General features: G+C 45.9%; 1 protein-coding gene across 2 annotated transcripts in view; it reads left to right on the forward strand.

Moving 5' to 3' along the window:
* The first annotated feature begins 8,751 nt into the window (after positions 1-8,751).
* The window catches only part of SYN3 (synapsin III), a 411,579-nt gene continuing 392,581 nt past the window's right edge, over positions 8,752-27,749 (forward strand). For both annotated transcript variants that reach the window (XM_065886797.1, XM_065886798.1), the window contains exons 1-2: positions 8,752-9,062; positions 27,397-27,454. In XM_065886797.1, the coding sequence (XP_065742869.1) occupies positions 8,752-9,062; positions 27,397-27,454 (369 nt within the window). The remainder of the gene's footprint in view (positions 9,063-27,396; positions 27,455-27,749) is intronic.

Below are 27,749 nucleotides of genomic sequence, written 5' to 3' on the forward strand. Positions count from 1 at the left end.
CTGGCTCACTGAGGCCCGGGGGAGGGAGGGGCACTGCGTGCGGGGCGGGCCTGTGGCGGCAGAGGCCGGCGTGACGTTGCACCAGCCTGAGGCGTGCCGTGCGTGCGTTCTCCCGGGGAAGTTTCCCAGGATCCCGGGACCCTGGCAGTGGCGGGCTGCACAGGCTTCCCGGAAGAGGGTTGTGGATAGTGACCTGTGCTCGCACACAGGCCCCTTGGTGGTGGCAGCAGCAGCCTTAGCGTCTCCCGCCCGTTTATGGGGTCTGCGCTTTTAGCCGCGGCTCGCGCCCGTCTCTGGAGCTCCTTTAAGCAGCGCTCTTAATCCCCTCTCCTCGCGCACCAGGAAACAAAGAGGTAAGAAAAAGTCTCTTGCCTTTTCGGCAGGTCCAGACTTTTCCCCGGACTCCCTCCCGGCTAGCCGTGGCGCACTAACCCCTTCAGGCTGTGTTCACGCAGCCAACCCCAGTCCTCTCCCTGCGCTCCGACCAAAGCCCGAGCCTCAGCTCGCAGCCCCGCCCGCCCGGGCTGGTGAGTGCCGGTCGGCACCGATCCTCCGTGCGGGAATCTCCCCGCTTTGCCCTCCGCACCCCTGTTGCTGTGCTCTCCTCCGCGGCTCCGAAGCTTCCCCTCTCCGCCACCCGCAGTCTCTGCCCGCGAAGGGGCTTATAGTGTGTGGAGACCTTTCCTCCTTCACAGCTCCTTCCCACTGGTGCAGGTCCTGTCCCTATTCTTTTGTCTCTGTTTTTTCTTTTGCCCTACCCAGGTATGTGGGGAGTTTCTTGCCTTTTGGGAGGTGTGAGGTCTTCTGCCAGCATTCAGTAGGTGTTCTGTAAGAGTTGCTCCACGTGTAGATGTATTTCTGGTGTATCTGTGGGGAGGAAGGTGACCTCCGCGTCTTAATCTTCCGCCGTCTTCTCCTCCAGCCTCTATCCCTTCACTTCTGAAGGACATCTTAATTTCTTCTAAGTCTTGGCAGTTCTGAATAAACATCCTACTGTAAACATCCTGGTGCAGGTTTTTTTGTGTGGACGTAAGTTTTCAGCTTCTTCGGGTAAATACCTAGGAACATGATTGATGGGTAGTATGGAAAGAGTATGTTAAGTTGTATAAGAAGTAACCAGGATTTCTTCCAAAGTGGAAGAAGTGCATTCTCACTGGCAATGAATGAGCGTTCCCGTTGCTCCACATCTTTGCCAGACTTTGGTGTTGCCAGGGTTCCAGATTTGGGCCATTCTGCTAAGTGTGTGATGGTCTCTCCTTGTTTTTTTTTTTTTTTTTTCCCCCCGGTACGCGGGCCTCTCACTGTTGTGGCCTCGCCCATTGCAGAGCACAGGCTCCGGACGCGCAGGCTCAGCGGCCATGGCTCACGGGCCCAGCCGCTCCGCGGCATGTGGGATCCTCCCGGCCCGGGGCACGAACCCGTGTCCCCTGCATCGGCAAGCAGACTCTCTACCACTGCGCCACCAGGGAAGCCCTCTCCTTGTTGTTTTAACTTGCATTTCCCCACTGACAGATGACATGGAGCATCTTTTCGTGTGCTTACTTGCCATCTGTATATTTTTGGTGAGGTCTCTGTTAAGGTCTTTGGTCCATTTTTAAATTTAGCAACCTGTGAACCAAGACTATGATAGGAGTGAGGGAGGGGTGAGGATGATATTAACGATGTTTCGGGAGACAAAGTTGACAGGGCCTGGTGCCTGAGTGACTGAAACCGCTGAGGGCTAAGGAGGAGTGAAGTATGAGACTCGAGTCTCTGGCCACAGTGAATGGATGGATCGTGGCACTTCCGGGAGGAAGAGAGGGGCACAGGTACAAAATTCATCAGAGGATGAGAAAGAAAGTGAGTCTGGGTGTCTATGAGACACCTGAGCAGAGATGTCCCCTCTCCTGTCCAGTTCACATTCAGTTGCTCATCTTCTCCCAAAGTAGCTGGTGCCACTGTGGGGCGGCTCTCACTCTATGGAGTTGTTTATGCTTTGATGCAAAACCTGCATCCCTATGATTTACACCTTACTTCTGTTGTGTGGCTCCATTAACAAGTGAGAAGTCTCCAGCCTTTATTTAATTCTTCACAGTAAAGTCTTCCTTCCCGCTGCAGCCTCCAAAAAGTAAGCCTGCAAAGTTGCTTTATGAAATGTTTGTTTGTTCTGTCTGGTGTGGTCACTCCTGCCCTCTAGCGGCTGTTGGTGGGGCAGCATGCGGCTGAGCACTCGACTGGCCTGCTGGATTCTATCCCAGAAGGATTCTCTCCCAGGGTCTTCCTGACTTTCTGTTCCCACTGCCTTCCTTCCAGAATCCCCCTTATCCTCACCTTGTCCCACCATCAAATTAAGTTTTTCATTGAAGAGATATCCAGTGTCTAGTGGCACGGGAAGTCAGTGGCTCACAGGACAGGAAGACACCCTAGAAATCACATAATCCAACTCCCTTCTTTTATATGTAAGGACCCAAGTGATTGTTAACAGCCTCCTAACTTGTCTGGCTGCTTCCACGCACTTGCTCTACAGTCTGTTTTGCGCACAGTGGCCAGGCAGACCAGATGACGTCTCTCTCTTGCTTATAACCATCCAATGGCTTACTTTTCACACTTGGAATAAAATCAGAATTATTTTCAGGTTGGCCCTTCATGATCTGGCCTCTCTCTACTTCGCTAAACATTTTCTTAAAAAAAAAAAATCTCTTATTTTCTGATTGAGCTGGCCTTCCTTCTGTTCATCAAATGTGCCTAGCTCTTTCCTACCTCAGGGCCTTTGTGTATGTTCTTCCCTTTCTCCTCACCCTTACATCTCAGCTTAAAGTTCACCTCCTCAGAGAGGCCTTCCCTGACCCTCCCCCCATGTTAATCTCTACAACAGCGCTCTGTGTATTGCCACAGTCCATGAATATTTCTCCATTATCTGCTTCCCTTACCAGACTAAGCTCCCTTGGGGCCTGCAGTGGGAGAAATTATAGGAGGAACCTTTGACAAACATTGGAGTTGGTCAAAAGATAATGAGGTGATTCTTCTGAAGGCGGGGAATTCCCACCAGTGTAAGGTCGACCAGAGTTCCTAAAGAAGGGATTGTTAAATAATCTCTAAGGTCCCTTTAACTCTAATAGTTTGTTAACTTTTTTATCTAGTATTTGAAAGATGGAAGAGGTTCAGATCCAATAATAGCTCAGTAACTTGTGTTGGAGTAACCCTCTCATAGATGATAACTATAAACTTTGGGTAAAGTATTTAAAAGAATCTATTTGAGGTTCCTGGAGAGAAACAGAAAGTAGGTGGAATCTGGAGTGGATTTAACCCTTGAAAGAAGGGAGTGGCACCCACCAAGTGAGATTCACATTGATGTGGCTCTTCCCTTGAAAGCAAAAAGCAGAAAGCTGCAGTTTTATTCTTTTGACAAGTAGCAGAGTACAGGCTAATGGAGTGACTGGAAAATGAGGAAATCTAAAGAGATGCCCCAAATCCATGCTCCCAGTAAGATCAACTGAGGCCTCTGTGAAAACTGTATTCCAGTTCAACCCCTCCTTCAGCCCATGTGTGCTTTTCACACTTGCACACAGCTGTTAATCATGGAGACACTCTCCAATAAACTTTCTGCTTCCAAATCATCCCGGCAGAGTCAGCGTCCTAGGGAACTTGACTTAACAACGATCTAATTGATGTTACAGAGCATTGTGCCCAGCAACTGCAAAATACATGTTCTTTTCAAGTGCAAATGAAACATTCATCAAGATAGACGATGTTGAACCATAAAATTAATCTCAGTGGATGTCAAAGATGTTGAAGGATTAAAACATTATAGACTATGTTCAATAATCATAACAGAATCATATTAAAAGCAATTACAATAAAATATCTGAAAGAGCACTGGAGTTTGAAAATTAAAGATAAGTTTAAATAACACATAGGTCAAAAAGAATTAGAAATAATAATTTGAGTTGAATGACAGTGTAAATACAACATGTCAAATTTCTGCATTCAGCTAAAGTAGTGCATAGAGGGAAATGCATTGCTTTAAATGCTTATATTAGAAAAGAAGAAAGGTTTAAAATTAATGATCTACATTTTCATCTTAAGAATATAGAAAAAAGCCTTAAACCCAATGTAAGAAGAAGACAGGAGGTAATAAAAAGCAGATACAGGTGAAATAGAAAACAAATAATAGAGAAAATAGAAAAAGCTGTAAGTTGTTTCTTTAAAAGATTAATAAAATTTATAAATTCCTAACACAGATTAATCAAAAAGAGAGAAAAAGCAAATTACTAGTGTCAGGAATGTCACAGGAAATTACTACAGCCCCTGCAGAAAATGAAAGGTTAGTAAAGAAATATTATGAACAACTTTATGCCAATAAATTTCACAACTAAGATGAAATGGACAAATTGCTTGAAATCGCATATTGCCAATATTGAAATAACAAGAAACAGAGAATATGAATACATTTATAAAAGAGGTTGAGATAATTATTAAAAACTTTCCAACAAAGAAAAAAATCAGCCCCAGATGACTTCACTGTTGAATTCTGCCAATAATTTAAGGAAAAAAACCCAATATTACACAGACTCTTTCAGAAAACAGAAAAGGTGGGAACACTTCTCAATATATTTTGTGAGGTCAATATTACCCTGATACCAAAGCCTGGCAAAGACATTGACAAAAAAGAAAACCAGAGACCGGTATTTCTCATGAACATGGACATAAAAAATCCTCAACAAAATATTCTCAGGTTGAATCCAGCATTATATAAAAAAGGTAATCGACTATGACTAAGTGGGATTTATCCTAGGAATGCAAGTTTGATTTAACATTTGAAAATCAATTAATGTAATTCATCACATTAAGCAAATAAATGATTTTTAAAAACATAATCCTCTCAATTGATTTAGAAAATCACTTGGCAGATTCAACATCCATTCATGATAAAAACTCTCAGCCAACTAAGACTACAAGGGAACTGTCCCAATCTGATAAAATGCATTTATGAACAAACCCATAGCTAATAACATTGTGTTAACGTGAGATATTGAACATTTTCCCCCTAAAATTGGGAACAAGATAAGTTGTCTGCTTTCATTATTTGTATTCAGTAGTGGAGGAATTAGCAACTGTAATAAGAGAAGTAAAAGGTTGGAATGGGGGGAGTAAACATGTCTCTATTTGTAGATGGCATGATTGTTTAAATAGAAATCTTAAGAATCTGTAAACAATCATGAAAAACAGAATTGAATTTATCAGGTCACTATATTGATAATAATTGGCAAATATATGATGTTGGCAGCAAACAAATGGAAAATAAAACTTAGAAAAGAGAGTATTTATAATACCATCCAAAAAAGACCAAAAGAAATAGTTAGGAATCAGCTTTAAAAAATGGGTGCAATACCTCTATATTGAAAATCACAAGACATTTCTGAGAGAAACTAAAGAAGATTTAATATGTAGAGAGCTGTAACATGTTCATGAGGTAGAAAATTCAATAGTGTTGAGATGTCAGTTCTACCCAAACTGAGCTAGATTCTACATAATCCCAAACAATATCCCAACAGACGTTTTTGTGCAACTTGACTTTAAAATGTACATAAAAGTAGGGCCTAGAATACTCAAAACAATCTTGTGAAAGCAAATATAGGTTGGAGGATTCACTTTACCTGATTTAAAGACTTCCTATAAAGCCACAGTTATCAAGACAGTGTAATGATAACAGATCAATGGAGCATAATAAAAAGTCCAGAAATAGATAACATGCACTCAACTGGTGCCAACAAAACCACCAAAATAATTCGTTTGGGAAAAATATTTTCATAAATGGTGCTGGAAAACTGGATAAATGAACCTCTCCTCACACTCAAAAATCAAGTTTTAATGGACTGTGGACCTAAACAGAAAAGCTAAAACTATAAAGCAGAAGAAATTATAAGACAATATCATCGTGATCATGGGGTTGGCAAAGATTTTTAAAAGCAGACACAGAAAGGACTAAATGCAAAAGAAAACCTTGGTAACCTGGACTTCATAAAAATTTTAAATTTCTGTTTATAAAAAGATCTTCAGATAGAGGTAATAGATGTCATATATGTACATATAAATGTGTATACATATGCACATATATACATAATTTTTGTATGTATAGATAAAATACTCCTAATAACAAAAATATGGAAGTGTGATCTCATCCTGTGGTATAATTTTTTTTTTTCCATTGGGATGTTTTTATCTCGAGTAACAATTCACTTTTTTGTAAGAGTTATTTCATTCTGCCAGACTTATACTCATGATGGAAATGAAATGGTAAGCCAAAGACTGAGAGAAAATGTTCACAATATACATATCTGACAAAATACTTATATCCAGAATGTGTAAAGAACTCCTAAAAATAAATTAAAAATGTAAACAACCCAGTTTTCCAAATGGGACAGAGACTTGAACAGACACTTCACCAAAGAAGATATATCGATGGCCAGTAAACCCATGATAGTTGCTTATCCTCATTAAGTGTCAGAGAAAATAAAAACACCATGAGTGGGACTTCCCTGGTGGCGCAGTGGTTGAGAGTCCGCCTGCCGATGCAGGGGACGCAGGTTCGTGCCCCGGTCCGGGAAGATCCCACATGCCGTGGAGCGGCTGGGCCTGTGAGCCGTGGCCGCTGAGCCTGCGCGTCCGGAGCCTGTGCTCCGCAGTGGGAGAGGCCACAACCGTGAGAGGCCCGTGTACCGCAAAAAACAACAAAAAAAACCAAAACACCATGAGATCCTGTTTTACACCCACTAAAACGGCTAAGATTAAAAAGATGGACAACAGCCAAAGGTTGGTAAGGATTTGGAGCAACTAGAACTCAGATGAAAGGTGCAAAATAGCACAACCGCTATGGGAAGCTTTTGGACAGTTTCTTAAAAAATTAAACATGTGCCTACCCTATGACCTAACAAATTAACTTCTAGATATTTTCCCAAAGAAAAAGTGACTCTCTCAATCAACCTTTCTCTCTGTCTCTGTCTCTGTCTCTCTCCTTGCCCCTCCCTCTCCCCCTCTCTCTCTCCACAAAATTACTTAAATAAAACATCCTAAGAGCAGTTCTATTCAGAATACCTCCCAAACTGGAAACATTTCAAACATCCTTCAACAAGAGAATGTAGTAACAATTTGTGGTTTATTCATCCAGCAGAACACTACTCAGTGGTAAAAAACAGAATGACTCTTGATATGTACAACATAGCTGAGTCTTGAAACCATTATGTTGCGGGAAAGAAGCTGTTCATAAAAGAATAATACACAATCACATTTATATAAAGTTCAGGAATAGCTAAAATTAATATACGATGACAGACATCAGCAGAGCATTTGTCTATGAGGACGTGTGGATTGACCAGAAGGGGACACAGGAGAATTTCCTGACGTGAATGGAGTATACTAAATCTTCTGCCAGTGTATACATTTATTAAAACTCCAAGAATTGTACACTTATGGACTATGCATCTCACTCTAAATTTTACCTCAACAAAAATATAAAATAATCTTAACAAAAAATATAGGTGGGGTTGAATTGCATGATATAAACAATCGTTTTTCTCAATGAGCTATTTTGATCTCACATGAACAGTTTGGTTTTTTAAAACTTAACTGTATTCTGTTCAGAAAAGGAATGCATTTGTTTATTAATCTGCTGGGGCTGCCACAACAAAACACAGACTGGCTTAAACAACAGAAATTTATTTTTTCACAGCTCTAGAGGCTGGAAGTCTGAGATCAGGGTACCAGCATGGTTGGTGTCTGGCGAGAGCTCTTATGCTAGCTTGTAGACTGTTGCGTTCTCCCTGTCTCCTCACATGGTGGGTAGAGACAGAGCAAGCTCTCTGGTATCTCTTTTTATGAGGATGTTAATGCCATCATGAGAGCACCACCCTCATGGCCTCATCTAACCTTATTACCTCCCAAAGGACCCCTCTCCAAATACCAGCACATTGCTGATGAGGGCTTCAACATATGCATTTGAAGGACACAATTCAGTTTGCAGCTGTAAGTATTCTAGAAAATCTGGAAAACATAGGTAAGTGGAAAGAAAAAGAAAAAACAAAAAACCCTGTAGTCGCATTACCCAAATATAGTCACTGTTAACATTTTGATGTCTTCTTCTTTCCAAAGTTTTATTATTTCAACTTTTATGTGGTTGTAGTCATTCTGCACCTATAATCTTGTATCATGATCTTTTAAATTACAACATAAAATGTTTTCTCTGTTACTAAAATCCCTTTTAAAATACCTCCTTTTAGTAGCCACAGAAGGTTCTGCTGAATGACTTTGCTGCAGTTCACATGTTCATTATCTGGTGGTCAGATGTTGAGATACTTGCCAGTATTTTTCTAGTGTAAATAATGCTGTGATAAATACATTTGTACAAGAGGCGTTTTCTGTAACTCGGATTTCATTCTTGGGGTAGAATTCCAGAAAATGGAAATTGTAGGTTAAAAGGGTATGGTCTAATTAGATGTCGCCAAATGCCTTGCCAGAAAGATGTCCCACTTTGCACTGCCCCCAGCAGCAGGGCAGGAAGGGGCATCATCTGTTTGCTCTTAAGGGGCTGAGGTCATTTCCACTAATGTGTTTGTTGGCCTGTTTCCATAGGTAAAAAAAGACAGCAGCGGCCGACTTGCGTGGGACTCCCCTGGCTCTTGTGCTCGAGACCCTACCACTCCCTCTCCCTGGCCTGTGTTCTGGGCCTCACCGAGACAGTCTGAGTAGGAACAAGCCATCTCATCATTCACAGCCATGAATTTCCTCCGGCGACGCCTCTCTGACAGCAGCTTTGTGGCCAACCTGCCGAACGGCTACATGACAGACCTCCAGCGCCCAGACAGCTCCACCAGCTCCCCTGCATCCCCAGCCATGGAGAGGAGGCACCCCCAGCCCCTGGCAGCCTCCTTCTCCTCTCCAGGATCCAGCCTTTTTAGCTCCTTCTCCAGTGCCATGAAGCAGACCTCACAGGCCCCCTTGGGGCCGATAGAATCTCCAGGTCCCTCCACGCCTGTTGTTCAAAGGCCCAGGATCCTGCTGGTGATCGATGATGCCCACACAGACTGGTAAGCGGGACTCTGCAGGTGCCCCCTTCCCAGAGGCAGGAGAGGAGATGGGGCTTATCTCCCTCGTGGGGAAGAGAGAGGGGAAGAGCTGTGAGAGGCTCTGTGGTATCAGAGATTGGCAGGAGGGAAGGCCAGTAATGCCAAGCACCATGGCAGCTACTTTGTGCCACACTCTGTCCAAAGGGCTTTGTATTTAAGGTCTGAAATCTCTCACCTGCAAATCCAAAATCCAAAAAGCTCTGAAACCTAGAAAATAGTTTATAACCCATTTGGCAACAAAACCTGATCTGAGGGAAAGTTAGACTGTAATAGTCTTCATTGTGCCACTCACCGTGCTTGTTCATATGACTTGCTGCAGACATCATAATACATTTGATATGGGGTACTGCCCAGAGCTCACTGGAAGTATTATATAGTATATGGTACATGCACTGTGTTACTTTTCTGAAAATGGAAAACTTAAAACCTGCAGTAACTCTGGCAAGTTGCTTGACCTCGTTCGGCTTCAGCCATCCTCTCTCATTGAATGGGGTTGCTATGAGGGTAAAAGAAACCAACAAAGGCCCACAGTCCTTATCTGAAACACTTGGGAACAGAGTGCCTGAGTTTGCATCCCTACTCTTTCATGTACTGGCAGTTTTGTTGCAGAACCTGTCCTCTTAACAGCAAAGGTAGGCAGAAATGACAACCCTTCCAGTCTCTTCCCAGGTATGCCCTGCCCCGATAGATGGTAAGCATCCTGGGGGGCAGAGACTGGACACATGTGTCAAGCTTATTGCAGCAGTAGTTCCACAGGTAGTTACTGAGCACTGACTGAGTGCAAATAACAGTCTTAGGTACTCAGGTAAGTAATGAACAGGCCCTGCACACATGGAACTGCAGGTAGAAAAGAGGTCTCTACTCCAAATTTTTGGTAGACAGATATGATAAATATTATCATTCCAGTTGGAGACATAGAATTTGCAGTCCAGGAAGTAAACCCAAATGTGGAGACATAGAAGCACACCATCCAGGGCAATTCTGACAGTGGACCCATGGATGCCATGGGAGCTGGAGGGCAAGGTTTTCTGCATCTCCAAAAGCTGCCACAAAGTAGGCATCCAGTAAATATGTATTAAATGAATAAATTAATGTATTCAGTTCCCTTAGCATGCCGGGTGCTCTGTTATTCTGTCACGGATGTGTGCACTCACATTCATTCCTTGAGAAGTTAACTCAGGTTGGGAATGGTTGAGCCTATACTTTGGAGTGGGAGGTATTTATAGTTTTTAACGTATTCAATACAGTCAACATTAAAGCATGTCCAGCAGGTTCAGACATCAGCCGTTATTTTCCTGCAAAGAAATCACTTCATCTTAACCAGAGTAGTCATGTGCCTTGCCTCTGTTCTGACCCAGTCTGAATCGTCTTCAATGATGCTGCTTGCTTGAAGGGTCTTATATGAAGCCTTGTTCATCTCTGCTTATGCTCTCATGTAAAGCATCATATTTAGGTTCTGAGCCAAGGGGTTGATTTCTGCAGAGGTGTTGCTTCCATGCACTCTTGCCTGTGCAATCCTGCTGCCTATCTGCCTGGTAATCAAAATGCATGCATGGCCTTTGCAGTCCTCTGTTTCTCTTTAACCCAATTTGACCTTGATTTTGAGTGTTCTCTGCCGACTGTGTTATCCCCTGGTTCAGTCAGGGATAACATGGTATGGTGATGGGGGGTATTTGTCTAAAAAGTTGCTTCCTGTGTGGAGGCTGACCTAATAAATGGCAGCATGATGCAGTGGTTAAGAACTCAGACTTCAGAGCTGTCTGGATTCAGATCTCTACCCCATAATAGCTATATGACCTTTGAACGTTAACTGCATCTAAATGGGAATAAAATGGTACCTACCTGTAGAGTTAATATATGTAAGTACGGTTAAAATCTGAGTTACTATAGAAGTGTTTGGGATGTGTCTAGTAGACAGTAAGTGCTATTTAAGTGTGTATTATTATTGCAGACTATTGTTACCTTCTGTGCAATATTAATCATCTTGACAGCAGCTCCTGTAGGCATGCCTGTTTAATTTCTTTATGCCCAATATTAGGCAGAGTGGATTAGGATTTACCCCTGTTGTACTAAGGTTTTCTAATGATCACTCTTTCCTGCTAGCTCTCAGATGATAAAGTTGGGTCTTATTAATTAATCTCTGTCCCCCACAGTGCCCATATGGTGTGTAGTATAGTGTAGGCGCACAGTGAATGAGATTGAAATGCCATGAATAGCCTCAGCCAAGTAACATTTAAATTTTGACTTTGGTCTTCAATCTCTCTAATCCACAGGCAAGACCAATGTGTGCATGTTAGGCTGTGCACCCTGGTGGGGGACACAATTTTTGGCCAGAGGAATTTCTTCCAGTCTGTTTCAGTCACGCTTCATATGCCCACAGGTTAATTAGGTCTTGAGAACAGCAGTCCTTTTCTTGCCTCTCAGTGGTTAAAAAAGTGGAAAGGTGAGAACTGAGACTCATTACGTCACCTGGAAGTTGGCTCTGCACTCATTGGATGTTTGTGACAGAGACTTCCTACCCGCACGTAACAGCTTCTCCTATAGAACTCCATCCTAGATCCTTTAAGAACTTGCAGGCCTTTCCAAATACATTCCCAGCTTCCCAAATTGATGCTGGCTGCCTTAAACCCCAATCCTTCACTGCAGAGTTCCCAAAGGATGCCTGTCCCCCTGATACCAGGAGTGGCCAGGCGGTGGCGGGCCAGCCCCACTGTCCCTGGGTGGCTTTGGCAGAGCCTTGCTGCCTGGGGTCAGCCCTCTGCCCAGCCCCTCCTTCATTGTGCAGACTGTTTCCTGAGAGGAAGAGGTTGTTGAAGGGGGAGAAGCCAGCTCACACAGCCCCTTTCTTCCTCCTTTGAGATGGTAATGAGTGGGGAGAAGGTCCACCGTCTGGACTGAGAGTGAATCCACCAGGAACAATGTGGCTCCCTTTTCTTCCTTGTCAGCCCCAGTTCCTTCTCTCTGTCATCGCTTTCCAGGTCCAGGACCCTGCTGCAGAGTCAGGTTTCCTCGTGGGTGAGAGAGTTGCAGGAACCTCCCAATCTTGCTTCCTGACAGGCCAGTTTACATACTCTCTGAACCAGCCTGTGCCCCCCAAGGATGATCTGATACCTGGCCAGTGAACGGGGGAAGGGGCGTGAGGTGGTGAGGGGAGGACTTTTCATCTTCTGAGGAGACACAGAGGGTCCCAAAGCCACCTTTGCTGGGAAGAAGGACTCATGGCCGAGCATTTTAAGATCCCACCAGCTTTTGGGGTTGCCCCAGAGGTGAGCCTGGCTACATCAAGGATGTTGGGGAGCTTTGGACCAGGATCACACCCCAATAAGGTCTGGCTCAGTAGTAGGTCTGAACTAAAGCTGGTGCTGTCCGCTGGGATGATGGGAGATCAGTCAGCCTTGAGAACCACAAGGGAAAGGAGAAATAAAACAAAAGCATTTCAAGCTCAGTTTTCTTCAGCCCTACTTGCGTAGAATTTTCCAACAGTTTCACCGGTCTCAGGCCTCTAGCCTCGACCTCACCTCCTGGTTACCTTTCATGTTACCACCAAAGTATCATCTTTCTGAAAATACAAATCTGATCAGTTTGCTCCCACGCCCCACCATGTATCCCCTTTTATAACCATTTGGTGGTGCATCATTGCCCTCAGGTTCAAAGTCAGAGTCATAAGCAGGTCTGCCCTCCCTCTAGTTCTGCCTCCAACTCCACTTCCTGCTTTGCTGCTTATTCCGCAGGAATAGCAATGATTTGTAGTTTTCAAACACACCTCTGCCTTAGCACATTCTGTTCCCTGCTACCTGGAATACCCTTCCCTATCTTGTTCACTGAGCCAATCTCCATTCATCCTTAAAAGCCTGCTCAGGTGTCACGTCTTCTCTGAATTCTTCCCTGACACACCTACCCTGCCAACAGTGCTAATAACTACCTCCTTTGATAACTTAAAATATATTCCATTGTGTCACTGCAGCACACGTGACACTGTATTATAATTAGCTTTAGGTGGCTGTCTCTTCTGCAAGAACAAGGTATATGTCTTATTCTTTTTTGTATCCCTGGTGCTCAACACGTAGTATATTTTCAATTAGCATATGTCATTGTTCCCAACCCAGTCCAATCAGGACAACCTTTATTGGGCATCTTTGGCCCTGAAACTCACCTTACTTGAGAAGTCAGCAATATAGTACATACAGTTGAGGGGTTTCCAGTTTTACCCACCTGTGTATAAAGTCTTGGCTCTTTATTTTCCAGTACATAGCTAGAATAACTGTAAGGCAGCTATTTGAGATTCATAAACAGATGAATTTTTAAATTATTCACAGAATGTACTGGAACCCTAGGTTTGATTTTTCAAAAGGAGAACATTGAATATGACCCCAAGAAAGATTGTTCATAACCAGGTCAGGGTTGAGTGTACTTCCTTGTTCTCAGTTTTACCTGCAAGGTCTCAGGAGCCCAAATGGGCTTGGGGAGGGGATGTTGGGGTGAAGGGGGCATAGAGCAGCTAAGCCCTGGCCTCCACCCCTCCCTCCAGTGGCTTCTGGAACCCTCCTCTCCTCTTGCCTCACCAGTGGTCCTTGTTCCCAGAATGTCTGCTATTCCCTTTCAACAATTATCTATTGTTACCTTCCCTTTTATTCTCCACCTTTCCCTAGGATTTCTTTTTTATTTTATTTGTTGAGGAAATGAAAAGAGGATTCTTAGTTTGAAACACCCCTTAACTACTATGCTTTCAGCCTGGAGTTTGTGAGGTTATAGCATTCTACTAAATGATAGCTAATGATACTCATTAAAGCACCTTGTCCATGTCTAGATTCACCAAGAGTTCTTATGCTGTGTGATAATTTGTGTCCCCATGACCACCACCCCACGCCTGCCTACTTGCTATCTTTGTATCCCAGCGCCTAGAACAGGGCAGGCAGATAATAGGTGCTAGGAAACATCTGTTGATTGAATGAGTGATTTGAAGGTGATGTTATTGGTAATGACAAGGGTGAAGGTGTGACAGTGAAATTGAGGAGTGACCTTGGTGGTATTCTTCAACCCTCTTTTTCCCTCTCTCACTTACTACTCAATCCAACAGAAAGTTACAGTGGCCATGGTGAGAGCATTTACACCATGGAAATTGGCAAGTGCTACCAGGCATTTAGGTCTCCCCAGAGAGCCAGTTGTTAAGCATTTGCCAGCACACCACTGCTTGTTGCACTTCCTGATTTTACTGGGGAGCATTTTACAGGTGAGGAAGCAGAGCACAGACAGACCATGCACCTGCTTGAGGAACCAAAGCTAGGAGAGTGGTAGGCTGGGACTTGAATGGAACTAACTTCTTGAAAGGCATTTCGCATTCCTGCTGACCACTGCCCAGAGTTTTAGTGTTTTGCATGAGGTAGATGCTGAAAAATCTTGGTTGAAAAATGAATGAACACACAAATGAATAGAATAAACCACGAGCTCCTTGGGAATAGGGTCATGTCCTCATCATCATCATATGGCAAACACTTGTGCACTTTCTATGACCAGACATTGTGCTAAATAGTTTTCATAGATTCTCTAATTTAATCCTCCCAACAACTGTATGGATACTATTACTATTCTCATTTTAATAATAAGGAAAACTGAGGCTCTGAGCTCAAAATGAGAGCAGATGCTGGTGGCATCTGGATCAGCTCAGGCCATCCAGCCGGCAAGGCTGGGCATCCCTGTTCTCTTATCATTCTTCCCTCTCCCACCTGAGCACAGGGTGTCAGTCCATGGAGCAGGACTCTGGAGCCTCACATGTGTGCACGTACCCACATATGCTCGGTGTCTGAGGGCAGGACTGCTTGTTACAGCACTGTGGCCAAGCACAAGATCCTGGTGACCTCATCCTCAGAGGAAAGCACCCACCTCGAGTTAGGCAGCCCTGCCCTACCAGTGCCTTTGGGCAGCCAGAATGTTAAGGTGCCAGGGGAAGAGGGGCTTCCTGCAGCCAACCAGACACTTGTGAGCTCAGGCTTGGAAGCTGGACCCTTTGCAGAAGTGGCCCTTGGACTATTTTCCTCTTTTTAAAGCACCAAGGGAGCTCCGACAGGGTCTTTTCTGTTCTCTTCCCCTGTGTTTTTATATTAAAGTGTGATTTCCTAACACATGGCTGACATGATTCCCCAAGAGAGTTAAAAATCGGGAAGAAGATAAAATGCAGAGAACTCAGGGCTGGCAGGTGGCAGGTCAGGATTGAAATGCCAGCTCTGCCACTCACCTGCTCTGAGGACTTGGCCAAACTGCTTTACCTTTCTGAGCCTCAGTTTCATCATGTGTAAAGTGGCCTCATAATGCCACCCCCTTCACCATACCACTAAGCTCACAAGGAGGTATGAGGCTCCAATGAGAGAACTCTGTTCCTCTCCTTCATGGACGCTTTTCAGTGTGATGGTTTGTTTACCTGTGATGCAGTTCTGCTCTAGAACATCAGCTCCAGGAGGTAGAGTTTAGACCTCTCTTGTTTAACCACCATATCCCTGGAGCCTAGCACAGTGCCTTGAACTTGGTACAATAGGATAAATGGAGGATATAATTAACAAGCAAGTGGATGCTTTTGCCAAGGCTGTTATTGTTATTAAGGGAAAGTTCAGGATTGAGGATGCCCTGGGGGAGAGCCTTTCTCAGAAAGCACTCAGCTGCCCTGGAATTCGGGAAGGATACCAGACACTTCCATGCTATTCCCCAGGCTCCTTCCTCCTTCCTACCCAGCTGATAACTCAAAGGCTCCAGCCTCCACCTTAGAGTTGAGCTGCTTCAGGCTGCTTGAGTGAAGGTTGAGCGAGGACTGCAGGGTGTCTTGGCAGCCCGAGAAGGCTTGCTGTCACCTAATTGGCCCCAGGGTGAGCAGGACTTTCCACTTCCCACTGTGCCACCTTCTGAGGGGGTGGGGGAGCAGCATTAACTCAGAACTGGCATCACCAGCAGAGGTTTTGGGTAGAGTTGTCGGTTTTAGCCAATAAAAATACAGGATACCCGATTAATACTTAGATAAACAATGAATCAGTATAAGTATATCCCATGCAATATTTGGTATAGACTTACTTATACTGCAAAATTGTCTGTTGTCTACCTGGGATTCAGCTTTAACTGGGTGTTGGGACTTCCCTGGTGGTCCAGTGGTTACTCCGTGCTCCCAATGCAGGGGTTCCGGGTTCTATCCCTGGTCAGGGAACTAGATCCCACATACCACAACTAAAAAAAGGAAAAGATCCTACATGCTACAACGAAGATCTCACACGCGGCAATGTAGATCCCGCATGCCACAACTAAGACCCAGGGCAGCCAAATAAATAAATAAATAAATATTTTAAAAAATATATTAAAAAAAAATTTAACTGAGTGTCCACTAGTTTATCTGGCCACGCTACTGATGGAGGTGGCAACGAGAGACAGTGCCCAGCCCTGCTAATATGTGCCCAGTGAGAGGCTGGCCCTTGCATATTTTTGCTTTCTGGTTGGGGAGCCAAACCAGGCTCTCCCAGTCGACCCCATGCTCAGGAAGCAGCTTTCCCTGCCTGTGATGAGGACTGAACAATCTAAGTTATTAGCAGGGCAGGAGCAAAACCAAGTGGGCAGTCTCGAGGCAGGCTGCCTGGGCCCCCATTCTCTCACTCACTTATGTGACCTTGGGCAAGTCTGACCTCTGAGCCTCACGTTCCTCAGTTGTAAGGCAGGATCGGATCGTGGCACATCTTTCACGAGGGGTCACTATAGAGTTAGAGATGATGGCATGGGTGGGGCTAGTACTGGGCTTAGCTGCCATACAGGCACTGAAATGGTAACTGGTATTAACAATTAATTGCAATCACTAATTGATAGTGAATATAATAGCACTGGGAGCCAGGGGAAGGAAGCCACTTGGCATGTTTCTCAGTTCAGCTGGATATGACTGAGAGCTGTCTCCTAGAAGCCCTGGAGGAGGGCTGTCTGGATGCTGGTAGGCTGGCAGACTCTCTACTCTGAAGATGAGAAGATGGGGGCCGAGCTGGTCCCCTCCTGGAGTTGGCTCGGCGTGGGGGGGGAGGGGGCTCAATGGGGGATACACACCTCTCTGTTGAAGACACTTGGCTCTAGGAAACAAAATCCTTATGCCTCCCTCTACCACTTCTCCCACATCTAAGACTCTCCTTGAACAAGGACGGGGCCCTGCCAGTTCCCTGTGGGGTAATCCAGAGGTGGAGGGAGAGGGAGCTAAGAAAGTCTTGATGAGAGGGGTCTTGCCACCCTCCTACTCCCTTCACCTGCTGACTCACAGAGGCCACCTCACACAACCTGGTGTGGTGCTGGACTTCTGGACTCGTCCTTCCACTCTGGGCACCCTCTGCCACTCCCCCTCCCTCCACCCTGGTGCCTGGGCGGGGAGGGGCCTTGGGCATTCCCCAGCAGCCTGCCCCGTCGCCTGGACACCAGTGCCGTTTTCCCAGGCCCGGCCCCTTTTATCAGGAGGACAATGTACACACACAGTGAGGGCCTTGTGTGGCACCCAGGCCCCGAGCCCTTTGACTTGAGGAATTTTTCAAGTGCTGACCGTTCTCCGTGAGGTCCCCCTGCCATCCAATCCAGAGGCCTGGTGCCCCTGCTGCTTCCTACCCTGCTCTTGCAGGGAGAGAGGGAGAGAGGGGAAAACAGTGAAGAGTTGTCTCCTGCCCTGGTAGAGTCTTCACCATCTGAGACTGTGGCTAGAAAATCTGGGGGAAGTGTCTTTGAGCAGAAGGGAATGTGGGGAGGAATCTGATATGTGCTGTTTCTTCCTAAGTTCTCCCTTCTCTGCTGATGCTGTGAGATCTCAGTGGAGCCACTTTCCTCTCTGGGCCTCAGTTTCTTCATAAGTCAAACAATGACAATATACTAAGATCACGGTCTCCGATACATTGTTTTCATCAGAATGACATTCAGACTACCAGGCACCACCCTACACCTTCTGTATTGGATAGAGTTCTTTGTTTGCAAGAAAAAGAAATTACTTTGGCTGACTTAGGCAAAATGGGAGTTTATTGAAAATATGTGGGAGGCTCACAGAATGAAAAGAAAAGCCATGAAGACCTGAGCTTAGGAGAGGTCAGGACCCCCGGCTCTGTCAGGACCTAAGAGGCAGGGACTTGTGGACAGTCTCTGGAGACGTCAGCTCTTGTTTCCTCCCAACCTTGTGCCTCTCTGCTCAAAAATCAAATTCCTGAGCAAGAACAAACCTGGCTGGTTCTGCAGTGTGTCCTGGGGACACTTGGGGACAGTCCCATCAAGACTGTGTGCAAGAGAGAGGCTTGGTTCCATGTATGCACGTGCAGATGGAGGTGCTGTTACTAGAAGTCAGAATGGGTGCAAGACAGGCCACACTGAGATGTACCCCTAGAACTACAGAGTTAAAATATCCAGAGGAGAGCTCAGGAAACTATTTTTTTAAATGATGAAGAGCCAAGTTTAGAAACCACTGAGCTAGAGGACTGGTTTCATGTGGCTCCCAACTGGTAGAACCGAGGCCAATGAAGCAGACAAATAGGGAGACATGTCAGCTCAATGTACAGAATGGTAAAGTCATCCAAAGACCACGTGGGCTTCCCGGTGAGGGAGTGAGCCCCCTGTCACTTGCAGGTATTCCAGTACAACTGGGCTGGTGATTTGGGAGGAACAATGCAGAAGAGGCTCACACTCTAAACGAGTCAGCCTGCAAGCCCTTAAAGGAGTCTCAGACCTGCAGCTTTTCATTTTCCCCACTCTGGCTTTGTGTCTCAGTCACTTTTCCTGCCTTTGCCCTGCTTTTTTCTGAAGAATTCAACTGTTCAACTTCTGAGTCTTCTGTCACCCTCCAAAATGTGGTTTTCTCGCCTAGGTCCTCCTCTTGCGAAGGAGTCCCTCAGATGCCATGGGCTCTCCTAGCAGTAGCTGTTCCCATTCCTCCAGACTTCACCTGCCTGGTTATAGCCTTGCCCTGCGGGAGGCATGGCACTGGGTGCATGCCAGCCTCATTACAGAATGTCTTTTCTCCTGGGTCCTGTGGAAGCCTGCCTGGGACGTGTTTCCTCGACAGGAGGGAGGCTGTAACGGCAAGAGAGGGGATGGTGCTTTGTGTGCATTTTCCTGACCTCCAACTCTGAGTTGGGAGAAGGGGTGCGGGTGTGGGCTTCCTGAGGGTTTGCACGGAGCTAACTGCCGTTTTCATAATGCAATTCGTTAAATTAGGGGTTGCCTGTGCAGTTGCTCACAGGAGACAAGGTGGTCAGTGAGTGAAGAGCAGGTGTTAGGAAAAGGCATGGGCACAGAGAAATATTTCTCTGCTACAAGGAAAACAACAGCGCAAGCTCCATGACAGATGTATCTGCCACTTGACTGGCTGTAGAGAGACAACAGGGAGCAGTGGGGATTGTTGAGCGTGGGAACTGATGCCCTTCTGAAGGCACTAGCTGCCGTCCACTCAGCCACTTTTTGCCATGTGGGAATACAGGTCTGGTGTTGCCCAGTTCTTGATTTTCAGGGGAAGCCAGAAATCTGAATTCTTTATATGAATTTTCTATTTTAAAATTAAAAATATGTAATTTAAGTCCAACAAAACAAGACTGTGGACTCCATGAGGTTTGCCAGTTGGCAACTTCTGATGAAGACAGGAGTCAGGGTAAATATTCCTCATCTGGACCTGTCTCCTGGCTAGACCAGGAGCGCCAGGATGGCGGGGGCTGTTTTGTTCAGCATAATTCCTAGGGACTAGCACAGTGCTAAGCACATAGTAGACCCTGGATGGATGGATGGATGGGTGGATGGATGGATGGGTAAGTGGATGGGTAATCGGATGGCTAGATGGATGAATAAGTGGAGGGAGGGAGGAGGAGGGAAAATGACTTCTCACAGCCTTCTCCTTCTGTGCCCTGCACTTCTCACCTTGACAGGCCTCACACCCCCTTCCTAAATCAAACACTTAATATTCTCATGGTCCCCTTCTTCTCATCCTCCTTATACCATCTAAACCCCTTTTACGGATGATCAGATATGTCACTTGCACCTTGGTATGAATTACCTTTCAGTGTGTAACTGTTTTCATGGGCATTTCCCCAGGTTGAGCCCTTAATAGATGCTCATTAAACGTTTGCTGAGCGGACAGCTTAGCCTTCTAAATGTGAACTGTCTTGGTGGAGTGAAGGCTGTGGATTTTCAGAATTCTGTGGGAATGAGGGTGACACAATGGTGTGTCTTTGGAGAGAAGAGAGCTAGGAACTGGGAGATAACATTCTAGCGTGATCTCTGCTGTCAGAGTGAGTGGGTGGCTGATGATTTTGTTTACCCTAAAGGCTGGTGCTGGGGAGGAAGAGGAGCTCCCAGGTGGCAGCCAAGGCAGGATTCCATCATGCTAGACATGAAGCAGGAGTTCCATTTAGAGCAAGGAAGATACTGCCACCTTCCCCTAAATGCTATGTCACTTCCTCAGGTACATGCCCACTTGTTGAAGGACAGGAGGGAAAGAGATGAACAGTAAACACTTGCCAGGTGTCAGAGATATCATTCATGGGGCTTTATAGCAGACATAGTGATACATAGTGATGTGCTTACGTTTTCAAATGAGACTGGGGCTCAGGAAGGTTGATGTTTGTCTGAGGCAGCACTACGAAATAAATAGCAAATAGCAGAGCTGGAGAGGACCTGGGTCTGTCGTCTGCTAATGCTAGCAGTGCCTGCCCACCTTTTTACCTGGAGGGTGAAGTCCACCTCAGCAGCCCACTAGTGAGTAGCCCACTTGCTGGCACGTTTTTGGCAGGTTCCCAGAGGCCTTCAAATCTGTGTCCTCATTTTATCCTCATGATCCTATGGGTGGATCTTCCCATCCCCACCCTATAGATAAGGAAGCAGAGGCTTGTTCAAAATTTGCAGGTGCCAGAGCTGCAAATTCAAATCTAGGTCTTCTGCTCCATGCCTGTCACTCGTTTTTCCTGCTTATTGGGAGACATGCCCCAGGAAACTTCATCAGCCCCCTGAGCGCCACCAGTGCCTGCCCAACTCATTTGTCCTTGTATGTGCCTTTCACACACATACACACACATCAGACCTTCTCAGATTCATCTTTGCAGCCCTTCGTCCTGGCAAAGGGTAAGTACCAAACATTGGATGGATGGATGGATGAACTGGGCCACTTCACCAGGGAAGTAGCCCCTGGCTCTCAGACTGGGCTGGGTCCCTTTCTGTGGGCTAATGCCCTGTGTGGTCATTGTCCTTTATGGGTCTCTCCCTCCTGTTAGGTAGTAAATCCCCTGAGGCCAAGAACTCAGGGATGAGGATGTTATCTTCATCCCTGTTTCCTTAAAGTCTGCAGGCTCGAGCACACAGTAGATGGTTAGTACAAGTGTGTTAAATGTCTTCCAAAGAAGCCTTCCCTCGCTATCCCAGGTCAGACCTCTCTGCTCCCCACATCCTACCCTGTACCACCTTGTTCATTGTATTCATCATTTCCTTTTCACCTGGTTAATTTCCTGACTTTTCCAAGAGCATGTTTGCTCCACAAGAGCAGGGACTGTATCAGCCTTTCCCCTCATGCCTAGTAGGGTGCCCAGTCCTTACAAAGCTCAGTAAGTAGTGGTTAAATGAGGGAGTGAATAAATGATATGAATTGTGATCAGAGCTGCCCACACAAATCTCCTTCCCTGTTGCTGTCGGAAGCCTACGAGGGGACATTCATCATATCATGTGGCTCCGGGCCCTAGTATGTCTCACTTCCTCACCTTCACGGATCCCTGTACGGGTGCAAGGGGCCTTGTCACTCTCAGAGGGTCCCTCCCTGTCCTAACTCACTGGAGCCCCCCCAGTTGCAAAGAGGTACGATGAGGCTGCTCCATCATTGGAGGGTCCCCTCTGGCAGTGGGAGGGGACCAGGAGGGTTAGCTATTAGGAGTAGATAATGGAGCTAGAATTGGATCTCTGAGTTGGAACTCTGTGTTCAAAGGCCCTGCTTTTGTCACACCTTCATCCATCCAACCTGTCATGTGACCCTCCTCTTGCTAGCTGAGAAAACCCTGAGTGTGTCCACCTTCAGGGTTCTCCTGTGTGGTCTGTCATCCATCTCCCCCAGCTTCTGTCCAGGCCACAAATGAGCAATGGGCATGTTACATCAGAAATAAGAAAATCTGTTTCTAGGGCCAGATCCCTGCTTTCGTTCTCCTCCAACTACTCTGAGACAGAACATTCCTGACCCTCTCCTCCCCAGGAAGGGCACTGCCAAGGCCTAGCCTCATTGACTGTATATCCCAGATGGGATTTATTAGAAGGGTGCTGCTTGGACACAGGTGGATCCTGTTTGTGCTAATTCTGCTCTTCTGCTCCTCCTGCAGCCATGAAAGAACTCGGTATTGCTCCCCATAAATCTTGCTCACTCACCAGATCCCGCCTCCCCAAACTAGGGATTTCCCACCCAAGGCAGCACTGGTTTTATAATATTCTCCTTCCTGGTGCCTCTGATGTGGCAGTAAAATCTGAGACCACCCACAAAGATGGAAGCTTTGTAGAATCAAGAGCTTCCCCCGGGCTTCCCTGGTGGCGCAGTGGTTGAGAGTCTGCCTGCCGATGCAGGGGACGCGGGTTCGTGCCCCGGTCCGGGAAGATCCCACATGCCGTGGAGTGGCTGGGCCCGTGAGCCATGGCCGCTGAGCCTGCACGTCCGGGGCCTGTGCTCCGCAACGGGAGAGGCCACAGCAGTGAGAGGCCCGCGTACCGCAAAAAAAAAAAAGCTTCCCCCAACCCCTTCCCAAGGCCAAGGACTTGACTGATTGGCCTGTGGATTCAGGGATCTTATTATGAGGATAAACATATTAGGGCATTAGGAAGAGGTCTGCATTAGGAAGACTGAGACCTCAGGCACAGTGGGGTCATCCATTTTGCCTGAGGTCAAACAGCCAGGCAATTACACAGGCAGCAACCCCAGCCCCCAGGGCATCTAAAATTCCAGACCATCCCTACCCTTTCCTCTGCCAGACAGAATGAGCCCCAGGCAAGGAGGCAGCAGTCTGTGTGGCCTGTCAGGAGACAGACTTCTGACTCTTGGCCAAGCAGGGGGATGGACTGCCTGACCCTCAGCTTCAGCCTGAGTCCGTCTGGCAGGCCCTGTAGTAAACATTCCAGAGATGGGCAAAACAAGTGTTTCTCCTCAGAAGGTGAGGCCCGTGGAGGCCAGAGATGCTTGGGTGGTATTGGTGTAGTGCTCTGAGTTCTGAGTTAGAATCAGAGTTAGAATCCCGTCGAGGGCTGCTAGGTTGTGTGTGTTGGACACTGAATGGTGACCCCACACGGTAATGGGTATGGATTTGTAAGTGTGTTACAGCATTGCACCAGTAGATGGCAGTAGAGCAGCTGGAGCACTGGATGCCCCATGGCCTACCCCTGGAAACATTATTCATTTACCCAGTCAGCAAACATTCCTTAAACATGTGCCTGTGCCCTGGCACGTTGTGCTGCTTTTGGGAGATTCAGTGAGCATGAAGACACGGTTTCAGGTTTCCAGGAGCTCACAGACTAGGTGTATGGGGGCAGGGGACATGTCATTCCAGCACACCGTGATAATGTGTTATATGGTTGCTAAGTACAGTGCCCTGTGGGAACCCAGAGGAGGGACACCTAACCTAGCCTCGTTAGGGGGGGTGCTTTCAAGGAAACAGTAGTCAGGGATCTTGAACATGAGAAAGAGGTAACCAAGCAGAGAAGGAGAGAACAGCAAACACAAAGGCTCAGAGTCATAAAAGCATAGGAATCACAGGAAGTTGAGTGTGTGCAGTAGGTAGGCAGAAAACCAGAGAAGAAATGGGCCATAGGTTAACAGAGTCCAGATCATGAAGGTCCCAGAGGGTCTAGCTGAATCCTGAAGATCTTTAAGCACAAGATCTAACTCACCATGGCTGCTTAGAGGCTCTATGTGACTTTGAACCTGTGGTGGCTGGTCCTGGCCCTGCTGCTCCTCAGGGTGGACACTGGGGTCAATACAATAGGAGGAGGGATGTGAAGGACTTGCAGGCCTTCTGTACCAGTGCCGCCTGTTTATCATCAGCACCATCACCAATCTCTTACTGCGGTAACGGGGCAGATCAAAGTGAGATGAACTGTAATTCTGTTCTGTAACCCCCATGAGGGTAAGATTATGTTTGTTTGTGGGTCCCCACATACGGCACCTGTAGCCACAGCATACACACTTGGTGGTTTCTTTGCTGTCATTGTTGATTCTGTTTCAGACCCCGGGCTGTATACTTTGGAGCTTCCTCTGTGCTAGGAACCATTCTAAGTGCTTTGTACGTCGTGTCTCATTTAATCCTCACAGCACCCCTGTGGGATAGTTACTGTGATTATCCCTGCTTCCCATATGTGGAAACTGAGGCACACGGAGGTTGAATGAGTTACCCAAGGTTACACAGTGAGTGAGTGGTGGCGCTGGGATTGCATCCAGGTGGTCTGCCTCTGAGCCCACACACTCTACTTACTGCCCTTCACGTACAGGATCAAGTGAATTTCTCACCACACCTTGGCTGGCAGATGTTATCAGCACTTAACAGATGACAAAACTATGACCTGGAGGGGTTAAGTTTCTTGTCTTGGAACATGCAGTGAGTTGTAGAGCTAAGATTTTGCCCAAGCCTCTGTGATTCCAGATCCATGCTTTTCCCAGTATACCAGTGATTTCATTCATTAGTTACCATCCTGAGGTCCCAGGGTCATCCAGTACTTCTTGTAAACCCAAGTGACAGGGACCCCTGCCCTAAGTCATACTCTGGCCCTTACTAGCTATACTCCTGACAGCAAAGGAGGACCCTGCAAACTGCACCCTTTGATTTTGCAGTGGGTACCCAGACCTGTAGAAATCCCTGCCCATAGGGACCCAGGCCCAATTCCAGGGCCTCTGTAGGCTAATTTCCCTATCCATCCTCCCCAGACATGGCCAAGGCACTGTTGATGGGGGTGTGGGTGAGGAGATGAAGCTTGGCCATGTGGGCTGGGTCATCCACAAGCATGCACAAGAAGCTCCAGTGATGTAGGAGAGGAGGGTGGGAGGAGAATTAGGAAGGACAATGGAAATCAAGAGCTGGCAGCCCCCATGCCACCATGTTCTGGGTGGATCTCCAAGAATTCTGAGAAGTTTAAATTCTGACCCTTCCAGGTCATTATGAAGTTGTGTTGGTCAAGGAAGGAAGATTGGCATGTTTTATTTAAATGTTTGCTAGCTTTATCAATTTTAAATATCAGGCATATGATACATAGGCTTCCATTTGTTCTTTTGTCCCAGGCCCTACAAATATTAGAGGGGGGTCTTATCCCAGGGTCTGGGGTTTGCCAGCACTACCTTTAAGGATTCATAAAATTCACAAACTACACTGAAAAGGTTCTCTTTGCATGAGGCTGGCTGCACACACATTTTGTTGAAGACCATCCTGGGAGAAAAAAACAAATCTTGCTTTCAAGTCACACTAACAACTCCTGTTCCCATAAAGTTCTACCTACTTGACATCTAAGCCAGTCAACATTATAAGAAAAAGTGACATTAATATTACAGCCATCAGTCAGTGGTTCAGGGAGTCGAGGTGAACTCCACTGGCATCTGATAAGTGTGGATAGACTTCAGAAGCGGAGAGACTGCAGCTTGGTCAGAGAATTTGTAGCAAAGGTTCAATCTGGAAGGTTGAAAAAAGAGGTGGCAACATCGATGTTCCACCGATGGAAAAGAATAGAAGAAACTAAGCAGAAGATTCTTGGATGTAACATTACTGATTAGAACTCAATCATGTGGTCATACCTAGCTAAATGGAGAGTTGGGATATACATTTCTTGGTGCCAGTCTATAAACACTCTCACTGTAGGCAAAGAGGAGAATTGGGATTGGGAGCAAAGAGCTGTCTGTGCCCAGAGAAAGTCTATGGAAATGCTTAACACGGTGCTCAGATTATAGCAAATCGCTGAGAACTATTAGTTTCATCATACCAACAACCAAAAAGAGCAGATGGAAACTTGTATTACTTTTGCTTTGCGGGAGGGCATCTAAACCCAGGAGCACCCCAGTATTTGCTGCTGTTTTTCAGAGCTGAGATAAAAACATTGATGTGGCAATGGAAGTCCAGGATTAAAGCTGCTTAGGCAAAGTATTTCGTCTCTCTGGGTTTCAGTTTCCTTATTTATAGAATGGAAATAATAATACCCACCTCATGGTGGTAGCTGTGTTAAATGAGAAAGACTAGGAATATAGCACAGTTTTTGGCACAGAGTAAGTATTCAACAATTTTTTTCCCCCATCTATCTCTTCAATCATTTATTCTTTCAACAAATATTAATTGAGCTCCTACTGTGTGTCAAGCATTCTGGTGGGTGTTGGGAATAGAATGATGAGTAAGGTAGGTTGTTCCTGGCCTGGAGGAATTGTGTTATAGTTTGATTGGACACAGGCATGAAACCCAGTTACTAACTGCAAGTAATTTCAATTATAATAAGTGCTATGAAAGAAAAGTAGAGTATGAAAAGAGAATTTATATGAGAAAAGAGATGACTAAGGTCAAGATTAGGATGCTTACAGAGAAAAATGGGCAAGTGGATGGATTTGAGAAATAATTAGAATGTAGAATCCATGGGGATAGGGAGAGAGAAAGGGGAAACAAGAATGAAGTCTAGGTTTTTGCCTTGAGTGATGGGTAGATGGGATGCCATTTATTGATAATGGGAAGACAGAAGCAGGGGTGTAGAGGAAAGGTGATGGAAGGGTGGTTGGATGGATGGATGGACCAAGGGACAGATGAGGTCTGCTTCAGATGAGGTGTCTCCTTGGAACCACTTGGGCTAGGAAGCACAATGTAGGAGCACAATGGGTTTGAATCCGGGCTCCCTTGTTTTCTAGATGGACAAATAAAGAAATGAGTAGTTGGATAGAGCAATTTAATACGTCCTTTATGGATCACATAGGATATAACTCAAAAGAATTCTGCATTATTTATTTACGTAGGATTCTTTATTTCTTTTTATCCTTAAAATAATGTTTAGAAATATATCGTGCACGTATAACTATCTCCCTTTTACAGAGGATAAAATGGAGACACGGGGAGGTAAAGCAGCTTGGCAGAACCGGAACCTGAGTGTCCAGTCCTCCCATCCTGTACTCTTTCCCCTCTCTCACACAATATATATATATAAAGAATGAGAAAATCACCTGTCTAGGTGGGAGAGAGCAGGAAGGTGGGGAATGTGTCTGGACATGCACCTCTGGGGGTAAAACCTTTGGGAAAAGGGAGGAAAGAGTGAAGCAGTCTGCATCCTTACTCAGTAGATTTCTTCCTCTCCTTCACAGGGCCAAGTATTTCCATGGAAAGAAGGTGAATGGAGAGATTGAGATCCGAGTGGAACAGGTAGGTTGGAGCTGAGGCTTTAGTGCTATCGCATGACTTTTTCTGTAGCTGGAGCCATTCCCAGGAGCAACCTTCTTCCCCATCTTATATAACTATAATGAGTCAAGATTACCAGAAAAATCCTGACTTATACTTATGAGACTTCTTAAATTCCAGAATTATTTAGTCCAATGGTTTTCAACCTTTTTGTTTTAACAGCAGAACTTTTATTCAAAGGAAATTGCAAGTAGGAGCCCGTTCTACCAAATTGAGACACGTAAAGCTTCTTTGATGGAAACGGGCATAGGGAGCCCAA

Source organism: Phocoena phocoena, chromosome 11, assembly GCF_963924675.1.
Source record: "Phocoena phocoena chromosome 11, mPhoPho1.1, whole genome shotgun sequence".
Lineage (NCBI taxonomy): Eukaryota > Metazoa > Chordata > Mammalia > Artiodactyla > Phocoenidae > Phocoena > Phocoena phocoena.